This window comes from Grammomys surdaster, unplaced genomic scaffold (assembly GCF_004785775.1).
Source record: "Grammomys surdaster isolate TR1022 unplaced genomic scaffold, NIH_TR_1.0 225, whole genome shotgun sequence".
Taxonomy (NCBI): domain Eukaryota; kingdom Metazoa; phylum Chordata; class Mammalia; order Rodentia; family Muridae; genus Grammomys; species Grammomys surdaster.
Window position 1 is genome coordinate 169,081 of NW_021604670.1, and position 20,930 is coordinate 190,010.

At 41.4% G+C, this 20,930-nt stretch overlaps 1 protein-coding gene across 4 annotated transcripts in view; it reads right to left on the reverse strand.

The window, feature by feature from the left end:
• Positions 1 to 20,930, reverse strand: part of Fggy (FGGY carbohydrate kinase domain containing) — a 363,520-nt gene that overhangs the window by 70,655 nt on the left and 271,935 nt on the right. For all 4 annotated transcript variants that reach the window (XR_003712158.1, XM_028773313.1, XM_028773314.1 and 1 more), the window contains 3 exons: positions 20,154 to 20,228; positions 13,120 to 13,240; positions 7,644 to 7,738 (listed from right to left, as the gene is read on the reverse strand). Coding sequence is in view for 3 of the 4 variants with exons in the window: in XM_028773313.1 (XP_028629146.1) it covers positions 7,644 to 7,738; positions 13,120 to 13,240; positions 20,154 to 20,228 (291 nt within the window). In the remaining variant the exon portion in view is untranslated. The remainder of the gene's footprint in view (positions 1 to 7,643; positions 7,739 to 13,119; positions 13,241 to 20,153; positions 20,229 to 20,930) is intronic.

The following is a 20,930-nucleotide window of genomic DNA, read 5'->3' on the forward strand; positions in this document are numbered from 1 at the left end:
CCCTCCCTCCCTCCCTCCCTCCCCTCCTCTCTCTCATGTGCTCCTTCTCTTCCTTCTCCTCTTCCTCTCCTTACTCCTCCTCTTTCTTTCCTTACTCCTCCAACCTTAGCTCCTCCCAACTTGTGGGAAAAATATCCCACTACATATAAGACAATGTTGGACATCTTCATATGTTCTGGAAGGTTCTCAGCACTTTGGTCATACACAAGCTGACAGGCATGCAGCATATCGAGGTGCTCTCCTGCCTCCTGACTTAGTTAAGCTAAGAGGAGCTAGGTAAACAGCCCAGCTCTTTCCTTTTAGGATCACTGCAGAGAGCTCCCACACCACCCTGTGGTCTGGCTTCAATTCTCTGACCTTTACCTACCAATAGAGTATGGCCATAAACTTTATAAACAGTTCATCTTTCAAACTCTCTAAATATCTATGGAGATTTGGTTAAGACAGTGACATTTCAATATACATGTAAATTCTAATTTCTGGCCACCTAATTTGATATCAGCTTTTAAGTAATAGTAATCATACTTAGCTATAGAATCGTCACTGTGACTGACTTATGTTAGGACTTAGCTTCTGGCTCCATTACTTTCTACCAGTTAACTTGTCCATTAGCTTCTCTGGTATTCTTCTCCCATTTGTAAAATTATTATGAGAGTGCAAAACATTTCCTTGACACATCTAGAACAGTAGAAAAATTTAAGTGATAAAGTTTCTTAGGGATATACTTGAAAAAAAAAAAGCATCATTCATGTTTCTGAACCAAGGATACTTTCTCAATGGTTCACTTGTAAAATATCAAAGACACACAACAAGCAACCATAAAGATGGATTTTTTTTTTCTGCACAGTTCTTAAGGTTGGAGTCAAAGCTGTCTCACAATTTCCAGTGAGACCTTGTGTTCTGAGTCTGAATCAAGCCTCTTTCGAGTGGGGGTGAGGCATAGGATATGTTTATATGTTGTGTGCATGCATGACTGTATGTGGTGTGTGTGTGCATGTGTGGACATATGAGTGTGTACCTGTGTGTGTGTGTGTAAGCATGACCATGCATATGTGCAGTTAGAGCTCTCCTTCTTCTATTCACTATTCTTGATTTCACTAAAGGCTTTATCTTCTGTAATCTCAGATTGCCCAACCTACTTTATTATGATGACTGCTAAACTATGCAGCACGGATGTGCTATTTATGCATTATATTCATTAATATCAAGGAAAAACATGCTAACATATTTACTTCATTTTGGCTTATCCCAATAAGGACATTTATTATAAAAAGCTATGATATATATGATAGAGTGAAGCATTTTACTTATAAGCAATTGTGTTTATATGTTTTATATTTGTATTATATATAATTTTATATATTTATTATATATTTTATCTATAATCACATATATAATGTAGATATATAAGTATATGTGTATATATTATATAAAAAGCAAAGATTGTATCATAATCAAACAGCCTTCAGTAAAATCAAGTTGAAGAATGAGGTGAATGATATTTTAGTATCATAACTCTGGAATCCTATGTTTTTAAGGACTCTGTAAATATTTGGCTATGATTAAGTCTATAAACAACATAGCTCTTAAAATTTCCTTAATGAAAAATGCAGGGAAAGGGGGTGTCTTGGAAGAATATATTCATTAGATGAATCTTTTCCCCATTTTTATTTTATGTGTATGGGGTTTTTTTTTGCCTGCATGTATTTCTGTGTACCATGTGCTTACCTGGTTCCTACAGAGGCTACAGGAGGACATTAGATTCCCTGGAACTGAAGTTACAGATTGCTATTTGCCATTATATGGGTGCTGTGTATCAATCAAACCAGATTTTCTGCAAGAACAGTTAATACTCTTAACCATTTGAACCAGCCCTCATTAGATCAAATCTTGTTAATACCAATTGTGCTAAAATTATTTTCTATGTAAATGCCCTAATGTGTTTTATAGTCATCTCTATAAAAAGTCAGTAGGTAGATTATGATGAAAACAATCACATAAATCATGACAAGCTCATTGATGACAACATCCGTATTATGATATGGTGAGTCAAAGAGAAGACTTCTGCTTTAGTTTCTGTTTGACAACTGACTAATGAGTGATTTTCTAGGTACTGTACTGCCTGTGAGAAGCAGCTAACCTGACTACAATCTTGAAATCTATGTCCTCCCCAAGAGATGGGTTGGTGCCCACCATGTTAATCAAGGTTATACAGTTTCATTCCTGTGCTTCAGAGTATTCATCTGCACAGTGGGCCCTATTAACACCTGCTAGGTTGTTCTGTAATACCAAGAACAGTAGCAGATGGAAAGTAACAGTCCTATGAGGAGTAGGAGACTCAGATGTTGCATGTCTTTTATTCTCAAAAATAGAATTCTAATTTTGAGATAAATATTTTGACTTTTACACTCAGGGTGCTATTCTACAAACTGGATTGGAACCGAGAGACTGATAATTAGATCAGATCCCAAATTTATTTCTGTTCTTTTAGGAGGGAGAGATGTTTGTAAAATGATAAGCAAGCATTGATAACTAGCTACTGGCAATAAGTTTAACATGTGTTAGGACCAACATCGCACTCTCAATTTAATTCTTCTTGAAACTGTTAACGATCATCCAAACTTTTTTGTTGACTTTTTATGAGTATTGGCACATTGGGCTGAAAACACACTAAGAAAATTTAATCTGAAATCTGAATCTACCTAATTAGAACCCAGCATCTTATACTTCAGGAACATATACTTAAGCAGCAAAGGGCGAACGTATACTTAAAACTCATACTGTTAACAGGACCATATGTGAAATGAGTCAGATTATGAGATGCCTGTGCAGGCAAGATAAACGGAGTCTTAATTCACAAGAAACACGCACCTTGAATTTTTAGATACTGTTGGTGAGTGTTACTCTATATAAAAGATCCTAAAAACTAAGCAAAGATTTTTTGATGAAACTTTTGCATATGTCCACAATCTGTTTCATACTTAGACTATGATAATTTAGACTATGAATAAAAAATTAGCTACAGAGATGATAACTGAAACAGCCAGCATAGCTGAAGTCTGGTAGAACGAGTATGGTATATTCTATAGGGTAGCAAGTAACACAAACAGCAGAAATGATTAGAAAGTTTACTACATGTTCTTGGGTGTGGGAAAAATACTATAAATCAATATTCATTGTATTGACATATTTTATAATTAAAATGATTCCAATTACAAACAAAAGAACAAGCTATTAATTAATCAGAATTGCTAAAGGAGTTTTAGGGTAATAAGGTTTTATATTTCTCTTCTGTCTCAATTGGATTTTCTAACTTTTACTCAAGGAGCTTGTATTTCAGTTGTGTTTTAGGAAAGGGTTGGCAGGGTGGCAGTCTGGCACCAATCTAAGATCAACTCCACTAAGAAAGAGATGTTTTCACACTTCTGAATATCCTTTGTCCTCAACCTTTCCAAACCTCCAGAAGTTGAAGCAGACAGAGCTTTATTCTACAAACTGAAAAACAGGCATTTATGGTGGTAGAAAGGTAAACAAGACTCAAATCACAGCAAATTGATCCCTACCCCCAACACACACACACACACACACACACACACACACACGCACACGCACATGCACATGCACACACACAAAACAAAACACAAGAGATATGTTTTTACAGAGACAACAGATTTGACACACATTAAATTGATGAAATATTTGGCTATAAATGAGACAAATTTTATGCAAAAGATTGGGAGCGGTGGCTTCAGCAAGCAAGAAGGACCTTTTGTAAAGATTGACCTAGGGGTGAATTGCTGTCCTCAGCAATGGTCTATTCTGTGGACACACACTACAGAGGATTGAGTAACTGCCATTTACAGGTAGATGTTAGTCGGGGAGAAGCAGGAGTCTTTTGGGAGCTAATGGCAGTTCAGTGCAATCAGTAGCTGACAAGGATACCCCTCAAGTTGTGGGGCAGAGGAGAGGCTTCTGAGGAGCTAAGTCATTTTCCTCAAGCCCGTGCTCCATTTACAATGGCCATAGGTGCTTGTTGGACACCCATCACTGTCCCTTTTGCTTAAGTTTGCCTTGGAATCTTCAATCCACTTCTTTGCAAGTTGGGGAAGGGAGGGGGAAGTTCAAGATAAATAGTACTTCTGGGATGAAAGCTTGTGGAACAAAACTTGCTTCTTCTTAAGATAAAAAAAATTACACGAAGTTAATGACCTCTACTGGAGGTCTGAAGGAAGCAGTCAGTGGAAAAGCAGTTTATGCCTGTCTCCACTATTTGGGTGTTTTTTCTTTCACAACTTCCTGAAACTAGCTTCTTGTTTCATAATATATATTATATATAATATTTAATTATATATTTATATTTGTCTTATAAATATACCTCATATCTTTTATATATTTATATATAAATATATAATATATATTAAAATTAAACTTATATATTTTAACTTTCATAGTATTATATTTTGCTACCAACTTCAAATGATGTGTTTTGTGTTCCTCAGAAATACAAAGGATTATTTTGTAGCACAGTGGTACTAAGGATGGGAAGGGGATTAACCTGACACGTCATTGGCCAAGGCCATACAATTTCATACATACAAATAAGAGGAGGGATAAGACTCCCTTCTACCTGTTCCTTGACACAGCTTAACATCTGAACTTTGACCCCAAGAGCAAAGTTGTAGAAAATTAAGGTGCAGACACACACACAGATCTCATGACTTGCCTGAAGGAGGATACACCCTTGGGTGGAGCCAGACTGGAAGGCTTCATGAAAGACAGCTCACTGGGATACTCTTCATCCTTATTTTTGAGTCCCTCATTTAGAAAGGGAATAGCGAAAAGATATGGAAGGGGAGGAAAGGGCCAGGGAAGAGAGAAGACAGGCAGAGACCTTGAGGCTGAAACTAAGTGTAGAAGAGCAGGGGACATAAGAAAAGAATTGCCCACATGTGTCAGGACATGTGACAGCAATGGAACCTGAACTCAGCTACTCTAACTCCTCCAGAAAAGCCCACCCCTTGTCTTTTTCCACCAGCTGACTAAATCCCCTCAGATTTGTGGTATGCCGAAGTTGTACCATTATTATGGCTCTCCTTGATCCATTGGTATTGGAAAAGGAAGGTACAAGCTCTACCCATGACTGAAGTCACTCAAGGCCTCAGGAAACTGGGACAGGTTCTCTCCAGGCACATATAAGCTCTTTCTCTAATTTTCCAATCCATGTCTCCTCCTACCCATGATCTTAGCTCTCCCTTTATCTGAAGGAGATGACCCTGACAGGGTCTACAAAATCAGCCTATCTATGTAAGATCTACCAACTGTGACGGCTGCAGGAACTGAGTGCCTGGCAGAAAGCACTTACCTTTCTTAGGCCCTGTGAGGACTAAGCTAGGATCCTGGAAGTTCTAAAAAAAGATTGTGTTGCAGTTTAGGCTGAAAAGTATGAATCACAGACAGGATCACCTTGTAGAGTCTAAGCTGGTCCCCAGGCTTGGAGATCTCCATTTGTTTCTTTTTCAAAGAAATATGAACAGTATCAAGTGTATGTATTACATTTCCAAAGCAGCTCCAGATGCAATCACACTAACGAGGCTGCTTCCATAGACTGAAGCTTTTAAAGACTCTTTATCGCTACAGTCAGCCATACCAATGGAAATTAGTTGCACACATTATTTCCTATTGAGTACTTAATTAGTTTTTGTTTTCTGTGTTTTGTGTTTTCTGAGTGCATAGGTATATGCATAGGCACTACCTGTGTTTAGGCACTCTCAGAAGCCAGGGAGGGCAGTGGACTCCACGGTACCAGAGTTACAGATGGTAACTCCACAGATGAGCCCCTTATTGTCCTGGGAATTGGATGCAGGTCCTCTGGAAGAGCAGTGAAGTGCTTTAAGCACCCAGCCATATGTCCTGCTCCATTTTGAAAAAAGAAGTAAGCATTGAAGATGACAGATGACATGAGTATGTCCAAGCAAGCCTAGAGTTGAAGACCATGTGGATTTACATGAGGGTAGGTAAGAGCCCAGGCCTTTCTCTGCCAGAGGCTCCCTTTCTGATGATTGTATCTTCCTATTTTAAACCTACTCTTGAGAGGATTAGGAAAGCAATAATACATAAACAATTCATTGATGCCACCTCTGCTTAAAGACTTCTACTAAAACTTCCATGGGTCCATGAGCAGATTCAGGTCCTTAGGAGAGATCTTTTACAGTCACTGTTAAGGTGACACTCTTCTGGAGAACATGGACACTGGAAATGGGCTTCTGCTTCTGAAAATTTCTAATGATCTATGTTTGCAAGTTTTCTGAGTATTTCTTATGGGCCATGAAAGGGTAATATACACATTAGGAAAGCTATGTTAAAGAAGCTAGCACAGGACCTGCCACAGTAGACAGTCACAGCAAGTTGAATTCTAATTATTGGGGTACTGGTAGAACACCTAGTTCTTCTCTTAACTCTGGGGCATATGAGCAAGTGATCAAACCCTCTGGTTCTCAGCTGGTAGCTGGGGCTCTGACTTGCTTCTAGCTCTTACTAGCTGTTCCATGAGCTTGTCCAAGAGCTGGTACTCTGCTCCCAGGATTGGCTCAGCAATCAAGGATGTTTTCTCCAGTGTCTAATATCTGCTTTTACAAACCTTGTCAGCCTAAAATGACTACCAAGCTCCAAGCACCAGATCTCACAAGAAAAAAGAGATGTAAGAGGAGAGGAAGATTGCTTAACTTCCACATTTCTAAAATGGGGATTCGAGAGCTGTGGTGGGGACGACATATGCTCAGCTGAGCCATAGGAGAGTGTGCAAGCCAGCTCCGGGCCACTGGGAGAGTTAGGGAAGTACAAGTAGAGAAGATGGGTGAGTCCTCGGAGCTCATGTGTAGGGAGGCCAGCACTCGAGACCAAGTAGTCTAACTGCAGAGCCTGTCTGTCCTACCTCACACTCACTTTTTAAAGGGATTTTTGTATCATTTCAATGCTGGAAGCCTTTAACAACCTCCAGCATGTACAACGTCTTTTGTGATTTCACATCAGGAAAAGCTTGTCTCTTACCAGAAACCAGGATGCTTCCTCTTTTTGAAAATAAGAATTATGCAATTTATCATGCCTTTTTTTTTTGTCTTGGCTGCCAGGAAGCTCAGAGCAAAATCATGCACTCAAATCACCACCACCAAATTGTTTCCGGCTTCCTAAACTTTGTTCCTTATTTCTACTTTATTTTTAATTCTTTTTTCCCTCACCAACACTTTCTTTTGTGTTTCTTGTTGACAGAGGCTTCAGAGATATTCCAAAAGTGATGCAGATGAAATAATCAAGTAAAACTCTGAAGTCCACGTGGAAAATCAACATTTTGGGCATTAACTCTTTCACTTAATCAAAGAAAAATGGCCAAGCAGAAATTGAAGCTAAATAATTTAGGAGCTCCTACAAAGGAGGGAGAACCAGAACAATTCACATGAACAGAGGTGAAGCCAAAGGGAGGCTACAGTGACTACGTCAGAGGCGGCGAGCGCCTATGATTCTCTGGCTGCAACCTATCATTTCCTAATTATATCCTGTGTGTGTTTTGCAAGCTATGAGCTGCTGTCAAGAGGACAGACAGCTTCAGACAGGGCAGGGACCACAGCCACCCGTGGATCCTAACATACCTGCACAGAAGTGAAGTCCCCTGAGGCACAGGCACCCAGAATAGCAGCTCCCACAAGGACAGACTCCACCTCTTGTGACAGGACCACAGGCATGCCTGTACAGGACAAAGACATACCTTGGTTAGTGAGCAGAACCAGGGCTGTGGGGAGCCAGCAAACACCTCTGGAGGCAAAACTCCTGATGTCAAAGCAGCAGTACCTTATACCTCCCTGAAGGTCCCCAGTCCTTGGAATTATGGGTTCTGGGAGAGTTCTCTGCCTTCTGATGGCCAGTGCACTGGTCACAAGCCTCAGGGTAGCCAATACCATATCTATCAACTTGTGAGACTTTGGCACCCAGGTTCCTGGCTTCCCTCTAACTCTATATGCTTTGCTGTGCCCAACGAAGGCTGAAATGAATGAGGCTGTGCCCTGCTATTCCAGTCTCAGATGGGGTGATGGATACAGGCCATAGAAGGGCTGGTTCTCTGACACATCTCCAGCACAAGCCATAATTCTTAGTCTGGCAAGACCCTTGCCAGCTGGCCTCTCTTTTTTTCTAGCCACCACATGAACCTACTTTCTTTGTGATTTCTTCAGTCAGTTTCAGGGCCCTTTCAGATACCTGTGTAACTGCCTCTTCAACACAGCACAAATGCAACCCTAGCTTTCCTTGGTCACTGCATTTAAAATGGTGAGACAACTTTATCACTCCTCCATTACTCCTGTATCCCCCCCCAGACTTTTCTACTATGTGTTTTACTTACTTAGACTTGTCCCTTGCCCTGCAGAACTGACATTGCATGAGGCTAGGGGCTCCATTCTGTCTACCATCATGTCTCTGATCCTTATAGCAGGGCTCAGGCCATCAATTAAATGGTGAGAGAATGAATCTCTGGGCCAGTGCTTGACACAGTAGACATGAGACTGAAATAGTCATGTGACTGAAATGTCATGAGAAGGTAAGTAGGGATCCACCAGGTGCAAAGAAGCCACCTACATGACATGTCCCACGGCTGAAGGTTCACGAGGATTTCACATGCTGTTCTGGATTCTTAAGCTGATTTACATCTCTGCTTCTTTACTCACTTCACAATGTGATCCTAAGTTAGTATCTCCACCTCTCTTACCTCAGTTTCCTTAGCTGAAGGATTGGGATAAAATTCCCATCTACTTTCACAGGATGACTTGATTTTCTAATCAATAGATGACTGGAAGTGCCACAGAGGAAAGGTCTGCGTCAGAAAGGCTTCCTTTGGACAAAGGCTGCAGCCCTCCTCTTGCTCTCTAAGGAGGCTCGCATGGTAACTTACCTATCTCCTCCAGCTCAGGTCAGCTCTAGCCATCCCCCTACACAGTCAGCTAGGAAGCAGAATCCTACTGACATATAAGAGGACTTGAAGAATTATAACAGGGTCTGCTTCTCGCTCTGCTACTAAGCCACCAGGGAAAGTGACAAATCTAAGAGAGGCTCAGGCCTGGCTTCCTCCCTCCCTGCTTTCATTCCTTTGCAATGGGTCTTTAACTCTTTCAGCTCTGGCAACTTCCAGACCAGTGGCTGGCACAGTGGACATGAGACTGAATTAAACATTTGAAGATACTGAGGGATCCTATTTGGAAAGTACTACGGCAGAAATGCTTCCTTTAGACAAAGACCGCAACTCTCTTCCTTCTTCTAGGGAGACTCACTTGCTAACTTACCCTAGCTCCTCCAGGTCAGGTCAGCCCGCACCATACTCCCTTACAGACAGTGAAGAAACAGAAACCGAATAGGATGAGGCTCATTGCATAGGTGTACCATGTGGGCTGGTGAGAGAGCACTCAGAGAGAGCTCACGTTTGCATTCTGTGTGGAGCCCTGGAGACATGGTGGCTGTTACTATTAGACTCAACATGGTCAAGAAGAAGGGCTCTGTATGGATTTCATGGGAGCTGAAGAACAGAGCTATGGAAAAGGAAAAGGAAAGTTCTCATCAGGCATCCCGAGTGTAAAGACAGATACTAGGCCACATAGAAAGGTATGGGTGGCTCAACCAGAAATCATACTACATGCCTGTGTGAATCTGTTGCCACCCAGGTCTCCTATTGACCTAGAGCTGTTTTTAGAAGATAGCCTTCCAAACACCATTTATCTTCAGCTCCTTTGCAATAGACCCACAACTTCACAGTTTCTGAGTGGGAAGAAATGCGTCTCAGGCTCTGCTTCCTTGGACAGTCAAGGCTAGGGGAACTCCCAGGGAGCTCCTCATTAGCTCCCAATCTCAAGGTGGCCTGCCAGAGTTTGAATTCTGGCTTCCTTGCTGACACAGTTGTACAATACTAGACAGGTTATTTAACCTCTCCATACTTCTGTTTTCTCCTTTGCAAAGTGCCCTCTGGCTCAAGCTGAACTAAGTTCCTATCTTAAGCTGGGTGCTTCATCCCTGAGCCTAGGGAATGGAAATAGGTTAGCAGCTATGGGGGTCTCCCTGGTTGCCTAGGTTTTCCTTACCTCTGGAAATAAACCCTTTCTTCAAGTTGGCCAAGTTTAAGTAAACTTTCCTTCCTTGCCTGGCCTTGTCACCTCTGACCTCTAGGTCTGTGTTCTGCTCTTCTGCACATTGGTCAGAAGACAATGGAAACTTTGCTGATTGGTTATGGACTTCTCGGAGACATGTTGTTCTTTGTATTCTCAAGTCAAGTACTTGACAGCCTGTGTACGCAGGGGGTGCTTGTGAGTGTGTGTGTGTGGGGGGGGAGCTGTTGGGGAGGAGAGGACTAAAGGCCACTGAACATTTAGTCCCAAGCCCACAGGAAGATTACAGTCACTTGGTACATGCAGGCAAACTGTTTTTGGAAATCACAGTTAAGTCCATGGCCAGGGTACAGGAAGTGTCTCTGGTGCCCATGTCCTTTCCCAAGGTGGTGCAGCCCATATTTCCTGCCTTAATGAAGCCAGCTTTTCCTAACCTGGCCAAAATTGCGTATAATGTTTTAAACTGTCTTTTTCTCCACCATGCCTTCTCCTCTGGGGCATAGGGCTACCTGGAGGGAAGAAGTGAAGCAACAGGCTAGGATCACTCGCTGGGAGCTAAGCAAGGACCTAGAACTCAAACTCCTGAGTACTCAATCCCTCAGAGTGGTCTACATGAGCTGGATGACAATGTTGTTTTCTTAAGAAGAGAGATCCCAGGCTCTCACAGAGTTAAGTGACTTCCCGTAGGTCAGACAGCTGGTCTGCTGATCTTTCCACTACTCTGCTCTGCAATTTTTCATGCATATATCTGAGAATTTCATACTTGTGCTTTGTTCGAAATTGTTATGTACAGGGAAAGCAGAGCAATTGTAGTACTTAAAGGTACCAAGGGCTTCACCTTTTCCAGGACTTCCTTTACTGAACAGACTCAAGTGCATTCCTTTCTCTGAGCCCTGGGTGAAGGCAGGAAGAGGGAGGCTTTGCCTGGAATGTCAGCTATTTTATCGGATGCATTAATGAGTTTAGCAGAAGCCAAAGCATTTGAAGGCAGATGTACTGTGCCATCCTTTGTCAGTCATGAGTAGAGGAATTTCAGGCAAAGAAAAGGTCTCTTTGTTTACAACTGTAACTGGTCAGTAGTTAGAGACAAAGGGTCCAATTTCAGTCTGAACCCAAACTGCCACTAACAGCCTTCCATTCAGCAGCACAGAGAACAACAGACCCCAATGCAGAGCTTGCAGCAAAGTGGCATTCCCTGGCTTTTGACGCTCAGGGACACATGACTAGAGGATGGCCCATTTTCACAAAACCCTGAGCTGTAGTGCCCAGGCCATGACCAGGTCACATCTGGCTACCCTGCTCAAGGGTCCTCTTTTCTCCATTCCCTGCACTGATGCTGGCCTCTAACCTGCTTCCATCCAGCTGAGATGTGGCTTTGGGTAATTGAAGGCTAAAAAGTGGGGACTCACAGAGCGGACTTCAGGCCTGTGTCTTATCTGAGGCCAGATAAGATCCTACTTTCCTACCCAGCTGATCCTACTTTCATTTCTGTCTACTCCACTCTTCGTGGTCCACTTCTGAAGGTTCTACAAACCTTGGAACAGGGCAGGCTTTATCAAAGAGTAATAAAGGAAAAGAACTTGGCTCAACAGCCCAATCACAATCACAATCCCGATCCCAATACTATGCAGCTGCCTGACTTAGGGAAGCCAATTGTGCCTTACCTGTCCTTGCTTGTTTGCTTGACTGCATTGCAGTCTGCTTTCTAATTTCAGTAGTTAGGGAGAATTAATGATTGCAGTATGATTCCTACCAACATGCTAGGCACTTGGCTAAGGAGGGCAAAGTCCATGTTTCCCCACATTCTGGATCTGTGCTTAACACTACTTCCTTTTCTAAGCGATCCCCCAAATTGTGCCTCAGTCTACATATCTATAAGGTAGGAATAGGTATTTTATTTAGTTCTGTATTTAATACCTTATATGCAGGCATCAACTGAGCCTGTCACTTGGATAAAGGCCTATATCTGCATGGCCTGGAGCAGGAATGATCTCATGAGACACTCTGAGCTCAGAAACCAACCTACTTGTTGTGGAAGGAACACCGTGGGTGGGTTCATAAGGAACGGATCCCAGGGTAAGGTAGGCTCACAACTGGAGAGTTGAGGCTATTACAGACACCATCTGTACCCCCCTCCCCTACACTTCCTTCCCCTTGTCCTGTGCTTATACCTGGTATCCTGGTACCAAGCAATAGGTACTAGAGGGAGCACCAATCTTCAGAAATACTTGGGGAGAAGAAACAAGAATGTTGAGGGTACTGTCTCAGAGAGACTGGAGTGTAGGTCGCAGTTTGTACACCTGCAAAGTGTCCTCCCAGAAAACCTTTCCTGGAGCTCTGGGCTCTTCCCAGATGCCAGTCTGCCACTGTCCCTTACCCTCTATGCCCATCACAAGATGCTCAGTGCATGACTCTATGACCAGAACCCCTTAGGTACTGAGAAGGAATCTCAGCATCTGGGTCCCCTTGGGATTACAGGCCCATGCTAGACCTTTTGCACAGCATTTGGGATCCGTGTTCCTTTTTCAGATAGCCTGGTCACTTGCCCTGAGCTGTACAGTCCAAAACTCAGCCAAGTGCCCATTACGCTTTTTCCACTCAGAGCTCTTCTCACGGTGTATGTATTATGTCTGTTTGCTTTTTGCCTTTCTGGGGAGTCCTTGAGCTTCATTGAACCCAGGTCATGTTTTATCCATTTGTTTATCTTCAATATTCCCCACAACACTTGGTTCAGAAGGAGTCAAAAAAGATGGATAAAAGATCCTTGGATTAAGATCTGTCCTTGCAAACTGTGGTGTCTTGCTTAGTAACTGCACATATCTGAGAGTACTTTTTTCCCATCCTGAAGACACAGATTACACCATTACCTTGGTAACTTGAGTCACCACCAGTGGGTCCCTATCCTTAGCCTGCCTTTACCCTTCTTCACCACTGCTGTCAGCCTAAGGTTCTCCACCAGCCCTGCCCCCGGCCTGAAGCTTACCAGTAATGTCGGCATGCATTTGCACAAAAAGGGGATTCTTGCTCAGGCCTCCACATAAGAAGAGTGTACTGAGAGAATGCCCTGCTGCCTCCATGGTCTCAATGATGAAGCGAGTCCCAAACTTAAAGGAGAAAGCAGAGGAAAACATTAGGGTGGCAGTGAAGGCAAATCGTCAAGAACATCTGTATTTGGCATGTGCTTGGCTTGGCACCCAGAATTCTGCACTACCCTCCTTGAGCTGTGAGGTTCGGTGGTCATGGCTGTGATCACACACTCAAGCTATGATTGCACAGTTGGTTCACACAGGGAATTCTGCCCTGGGCCTGCATGTCTCCAAACCCCTGCATACACCTTTTACTTCTCTCAGGATTAATACGACATGGAGTAAAACAGTTGGAGTGTTATCACAGGTCATGTGTTTACTTCTTATATTGTTTTAATTTTGTATGGAATTATAATAAAATTATATCATTTTCCCTTCAAACCTCCTGATATACCCCTCCCAATCTTTCAAATGAATAGCCTTTTAATATTTTTTCTTACATACATATGTGTTTATGTGTGATATAATACACACATGCACACAATCTGCTCAGTCTGTATGATGCATGTTTCAGGGCTAACCACTTGGTATTGAATAACCATTTGATGTGCTCTTCCCTAGGTAAGACTATTCCTCCTGCCCCCAGCATTACTTAATCATCTGTAGTTCTTTGTATAGGACGGAAGCCTTGTGGGCTTTCCTTATCCATTCTAGCATATCTATTGGAATCCTTCTTTAGTTCATGTTTGGGCACTCAGTTATGTTGGTGAGATTTTATGCATGTAACTTCTGACATTCTTAGGAGACATGGTCTTCCCAACAAGCACCCTGATTCTCTGGTTCTTACAACCTCTCTATCCACTCTTCTGCAATGTTCGCAGAGCCTTAAGTATCATGCCTCATTTTAACTCAGTACATTCAAATAGCTGATGAAAGCCAATTGTGGCCCAGGCCCTCTCTATGAGGCACTTGCAATGGGCTCACTATAGTGCTGCTCTGATGTTATCAGTCAGCCACACCTGGGGCAGTCTTCCTTCATTAAAGTGGAACTGAACTGAAGATATTTTCCTTAGAAAAGTCACACACATGCACACACAAACACACACACACAGGCACAGAGAGAGAGAGAGAGGGAGAGAGAGAGAGACAGAGACAGAGACAGAGAGACAGAGAGAAAGACCAATAAACAAAAATAACAACCTCCAGCAACAGAACTATGAAAGCCTTTGGCTAGCAAAAGACTAAGAGAACTAAAATTGCCTTTTAATTATGTTCTAAAAAAAAAAACAAAGAAAAAAAAAAAACCAAGGCCTCTGGACCAGCATCCATTCCCAGCCAGCTGGGATGATACAGAGGGAACACACTATGCCTGGCTCAGAGTTTTACTCAAGCCTTCTGCTGCAATATCTGTAATATCTTCTGGAAATAAGTTATCCCCATTCCTACCCTGCTGAGTTTACTATTTACTCAATAACTTTGCTATGGTTTGAGGAGAGGATACTACTTTGAGGTCATTAAGGTGCATCTTAATGGGTAATTTGTAGTTTGGGTTTGCTTATTTAAGTAGCTGTGATCATAACTTTTAGAGATGTTCAAAACCTAGATGCTCAAAATTCCTAATTTATTTGAGGATATGATATATTTTTTAAAAAAGCTAAACTATGACATGGCATTAAGAAGGCAATTAGGGTGGTGTTAAGAAGTGGCTCTGAAGAAAAATGAGGAGTATATTTTTAGTGGACAGAGAGGTCTTTGAATGTTTAGAGCCTTGGGGTTTGGGGAGGTGGCAATGCTCTAGGTATGAGGATGGGAGTGAATTGCTAGGTAGGTGGGGGAGGAGGTCAGGGAACATAACAGGTTACAGATTCAGAAGGCCTGGCATCTCAATGAATGATGAAACAGCCATGGGGAGACAGGGATGGAGAAGAGAAATGAGCCAATGTGACAGTTTTTAGTAAAAGTGCAAGCGTTACTGGGGCGTTGGTATCTGATGTATGCTGAAGGCAAGAGGAATGAGATGCTTGGCTCATGTGAGAAATAAGCTTTAGGAATTCCACAGCATACTGACTCAGGCCCTGAGGAGTGGGGTCTAGATAAGGGAAGTTCCCCGTCAAGAAGGGCATTTTCCCTGGCCATGGGAGTCCCTCCAAAGAAGGGAAGAGCCAGAAGGTAATTTGGGGCCAAAGGATATGACAGCCCTATTGGTTTATAATAGATAATGAGACACTTGGGAAGTCAGGAACAAAAGGTACAACAGTTACAACAAAGAAGTCTTAAGAATTTGTTGAAGCTGCCCAGGAATCTGGTAAAATTATGAATTTAGTAAAACTAGGGCCTTCAAAAAATACCTATGGTTGTATTGCGTTGAAGATGAAACATGTAGCATACAAGGTGATTCCTTTCCTAGTGAGTAGTGCTCATTCTCTCTAGATGTTCTTTCTTTAGTTTTGGGGAAATCATGAACTCCAGAAAAAATGTCACATGTCACACACAGAATAGACCATTAAGCATTATGTCAGAAGGTCAATAGATGTCCATAAGTCCATCATGGATTATTAGAGGACTGCTGGTTTTAGGTTGCTGTGATCTATCCTAAAGATTGAAATCTATACAGCTGAAGGCATGAGCTTTGATTGACATTAAGAAGCCTACCTCATCTGATGGGCAGTTCACCTATTTCTTCTACCCAACCCAAGCTTCAATTCTCATTTACTAATGGGATAAATGATTTCATATTCATTCATTTGGATGTGGATTGCTAAAAATGATAAATGAAAAGAAATAAAAGATATGGCCTCTAACATGGCATGACATAGCAGTGTGTCCCTTAGAAGCTCCCAACTGCCTGCACTTGGAAGTGCTTACAAAAGAGCTCTTCTGGCTAGGAGGGTCAATGGGCACTCTGCTGCACATGTCAATGTCATCTCTAATTTCAAGACAAACTAGAAAACTGAAGATTGTTAACCCACTTGGACCATGTGATTAGCAGGTCTATGACTGGGGTCATAGCGAAGCACATTACTGGGAAGGAAAGTAAGGACATGAACAAGAGGCACTCCCTTCAGTGCTGTGACAGCCTGTCTCTCATTTCCCACTGTGGCAGCTCTTTGCAGGGCCTTTCCTTTAGTGTCTCAGACTCTACTGTGTGACGATCCACCCTCTTGAAATGCCCAGCAAAGGGCTTTGTGCAAAAATGCTTCTGTGCTCACCTTTCTGGAAAAAATGTTTTCATGGAGAAATTTAAATTAAAATTAGGCGATTCCAAGGGGACACAGAACCAAATGCAAATCAAGAGACTTCAAATGCAAATAGTACTTTTTAAGGGTCTATTCTGAAAAGAGAACGACAGACAGACAAGCTATGGACGAACCAAGTGGCTGACAGGTCTTTCAAAGAAGGCAAGTAAGAGAGAATTTTACTGCATGGAGGGCTTTCCCATAATCCTGAGCTAACTTTTCTTTCTTTAGTTTCATTCCATGGCTACAGAGTGCCAACCATGGATATTACGATAGAGAGGAAACTGTCTAACTTACCAATAACAAATAGGTGCTAAAGCAATATTCAGGAAGAAGGAAATATTTTTTCCCCAAGATGAACATTATGGGAAAATATCTGTTATCAAAATGCTTCATTAAAATGCACATTTTTGCCTAGAAAATCAGTACACTCAGATACTTTTTCAAACAGATGGAACCCCTCCCAAATTTAATTGACTCTATAATAAAGTTTTATCAGGAAATCTGTCTTAAAATGTCTTCCCTGCATGGAATTATAAAGGTCATTAAGACAATAGACAGAAAAAATAGGATCACTTTAAATGTACGTATGGCCCATTAAATATAAGATTGATTTCCCAACTGTGTTACTTGAGAAAACATAGCTGGCTGTCTCTCCCTCCTTTCCTGCATGCATTATTAAGTTTAATCTTCTTTTGCATTCCTGGGCTTCCTGCTGCAATGTTCTTACCAGGAGAAGTACCCTGTGAAAAAGATTCCAGGCCAAGTGAATGATGTTTTCTGATATGTGTTAAGTAAAAGTTGTTTTGAGAATGCCTGAAAACTTATTTCACTCCTGTAGCTTTTATGAAAAGATCAAAGAAAAACACACCAACAAAGAAAAGAGAGCAGAAGCTGGGGCTGAGATGGACACAGGCTCTCATTCCAACTGTGTGCACTAACTGTAAGACCCTGGCAAGCAGCCTGCCCTCATCTCAAGTGTAAAGACAAGTTCCTTGGTTTACAGGGCTGCAGTCTTAAGGCCTGGACAGGCAAGGCACTTTGGGGCCAGGCACAGAGTTGGAGCCCCTTAAGGATCACAGTCCTTACCACGATGGGATAAAATTCTTGGCCTCTGCTATTTAGCTTTGTACTTCATGTCCACATCTTAGCATTTGCTCACAAGGTGTGAGCATCATGTATCTCTAGTTTTCCAGAACTATTCCTTTCAATGCAAGTGACTGAGCCTATTGCAAGCTCCTTCATACAATTACATTCACAAATCAAAAATTAAAATGTCACCAATACCTCTTAAATACCTAAAGTTTTCTTTTATAAATCATGGGCTTTCATTACTGCCCTGCCATATACAACTACATGGCACTGAGCAGGTTGATCTAGTATATACTAAAGCTTAAGAGTCTAGTGGGTGAACTGAGGAACATAATAGCACTATCATATGGTTAAATCAGATGATGGCATTTAGTACAGAGTCTGGAATATAACAAATATCTCCAAATTCTATTCTGCATCAGTAATATCATGACAATGTCCTCCATTTTAAAACAGGATAACTGTATATCTTTACTAATAATAGACATGTTTCAGATTTCATCTTCTTTTCATATTCTCCATGTTGATAGATGTCAGAATTCTCTGGGTATTGGTTTGCCTCTGTCTTCTCTTTGTTTGCTTGTAGTTTCTATGTAGAAAGAGTTTTGATTGGTTTCACTGAACTGCTCAAGGTATTAGTCAAGAGGGAAGTTGCCTAAGGGAGAAACACTCTGGTCTATAGTCTACAGAGGCTGTGTTGCTGAGTGGGCAGGTTCCATATGCCTTTGCAGTGGCTCTGCAGAATGGATAGTACTGTAGTGACTGGGGAGCTCCGTTTTCTAGACACATGTGACACCTGGGTGTGAGTACTATCAGAGCACTTGTGTTGGTGATATGGATAAATATGCATATATGTATTTAAGACAGTAAGACTATATAAACAGTTGTTAAAATTAGTGAATGTCATATATCTGTACACCATTAACAAGCAAACCAAAAACCTTTGTTTAGGGATGGAGATAGGCTCAGAGGTAGAAAGCTTGTCTCAGAGAGTAAGAGTCTGGGTTTAATCCCTAACACTACCAGCACTGCCACCACCAGTACAAATAATAATAATAACAATAATAATAATAATCACCACCATCACCATGAGTATTTTGGTTTCTTTAAAAACACAGAAGTAAGATAAGAATATGTTTTGGTTTTAATCCCAGGTATGGGACCAGGGCTGCTTCAGACTGTCTACAGCAGTTGACTATGATTTCCTTCGTACTCTAGTAGGGGAGTGATTTTTGCCAAATGCAGATAGTTAGTGCGATTTTGTGACATTTGAAACTCTGGGAACTCCTCAGAGGTTGAATAAATGCTAGGACCCCAAGAGATAGTGGGTTATTGGTAGCTTGGATAAGGCTGTGGGAAAAAAACAAGAAGGAGGAGCAGGAAGAGGAGGAAGAGGAGGAAGAGGAAGAGAAGGAGGAGGAAGAGGGGAACTAATTAGATAGCCTGATGGTGAAGATTAAACGTGTCCCAAGGAACTCAATGTCCCTAATTATACTGTTACCCCCTCTCCCCTTTATCTTTTTTTCTCTCCTTTCTAGTGTTAGGGTTTGAAAGGGTGGAAGAAGAGGTGTGGAGAAGGATGGAGGAAGCAATAACCCACAAAGTAGTCAAAGAATGGCTACAAACAATAATAATAGTAATTAGTAACAAGCTGGAATGATGGTTCAGTGGTTAAGAACATACATTGATCTTACAGAAGACATGAGTTCAATCCCCAGCACCCACACTCTGCAGCTCATACCACCTTTTACTACATCTCCTAAGTCTAACACCTTCTCCTGGTTTTATCATGTGTGGCATACATACATAGCCATAATCATATAAATAAATCTATATAATAATGAACCATGAGTTTAATGACAAATAACAGAGTTTAAATCCAACTTTAGTAAATTTATTTTTTTCTTCTTTTTTTTCTCCTTCTAAAATTCACAAAACCACTGATTTACTTGTGGAGTATAGGCCTACTGTCATGACCCATTTCTGTGGATGCACTTTCTAGGCCAGGTGCACATGCGGACTTCTGTGTGATGTTAGGGCATTAGAAACCCCTGGCAGCCTATCTGTGGAGCACTGCACAAGAGGATTCCTTAGGCAACATCTGAGCTTCTAGGGTTTAGTTTTCATTGTAGACCTCACTTTAAGAGCCTCTCAAATTTTAGATTGAAATTCTCCCTTCTTGCCTTAGTCATTTTAACCCGTCATGTAAATCCCTAACTACCCTAAATCAAAATGTTTCTAAGAAGGCTTGAAATTTAAGGGAACCTTATAATGAAGTCTTTTATAAAGCAAACAATATTATGTACTGTACAAAAGCAAACATTCTTAATGGCAGCTTTCCAACTGCACGTGTTCTTGGATTCTGCCTCTTTGCTTGTATTGAATTTAGAAATCTTCAGACAAATGACAAGTACTGATGCTCAAAGATTTCCCCTTTCATTGGCTCCCATTGCTGTGAATCTATCATGAAGGCAGGTGAGAACCCTTGTCACCACTGCTGTCTGGACAGGTGAACAACTCTTGAGGCAACCTCTCTTCTAATTAAGAAACTGCCACAAAAGCTTTGCGGTGCCTCTCAGGGATCTTGTGGCTCAGAACATATTGATAACACAAAGCTTCATTTTGCTTTGCTTTGTTTTTGAAATTTCATTAAAGCATCTTACAGCAATGGCTTGAACAGTGGCCAGGTAGAGGATGGCAAGATCATCAAGGTCCTGAGACAGAGTCAATCCAGTGACCTATAGGGAGGAAGAAAAGAGAAGAATGAGGGGCCAAAAGCAGCTGACATACATAGAGATAGCTTCCATAGACTGGGAGCATGCTCAGACTTGCATTCTGCCTGCATCAAGTTCATATGCAAATTTCTTGTTTTTGTGAGCTGATTGTGGAATTAACTAAATTTTTTAAACTTCAGACTTGGGGAAAAAAATCCCTCCCCTATGCTAAAATTTTCTTTGTCCTCAGATTGAACCAAATCAAACCAAAATTTAAAATAAATAAATAAATAAATAAATAAGAAAATAAACAAACCTCTCATAAGATTATATTTGATAGTTTTAACATGAAATTAAATGTGATAAAAAATGTTATAAATAAGTATCTTCTGTGGCATATACAAAATAAAAAAGGTGAACAGTTGGCATTTAATTGAAAGATGCCTATGAATTCAGCTTCTGTCAGAACTTAATGTGCCAGTACTCAAGGGTTACTGAAGGTAAATAATGTCTCCTACAGATGTTATACCTACTGCGAGATAATTTAGAATCTATGGTTTACAAAGGAATTCCATTAAAATCAATCAGAACCATATGAGCAGGTCAGTTTCTGTAGAGATGTGTGTGGTGCAGTAAGCTTGTTCACAGTTTCCTTTCACATCTCTCTGTCAGTATTCTTATTGGATCTTTAGAGAGGGTACAGGCTGATGTTGTCTTCAAGCTTGT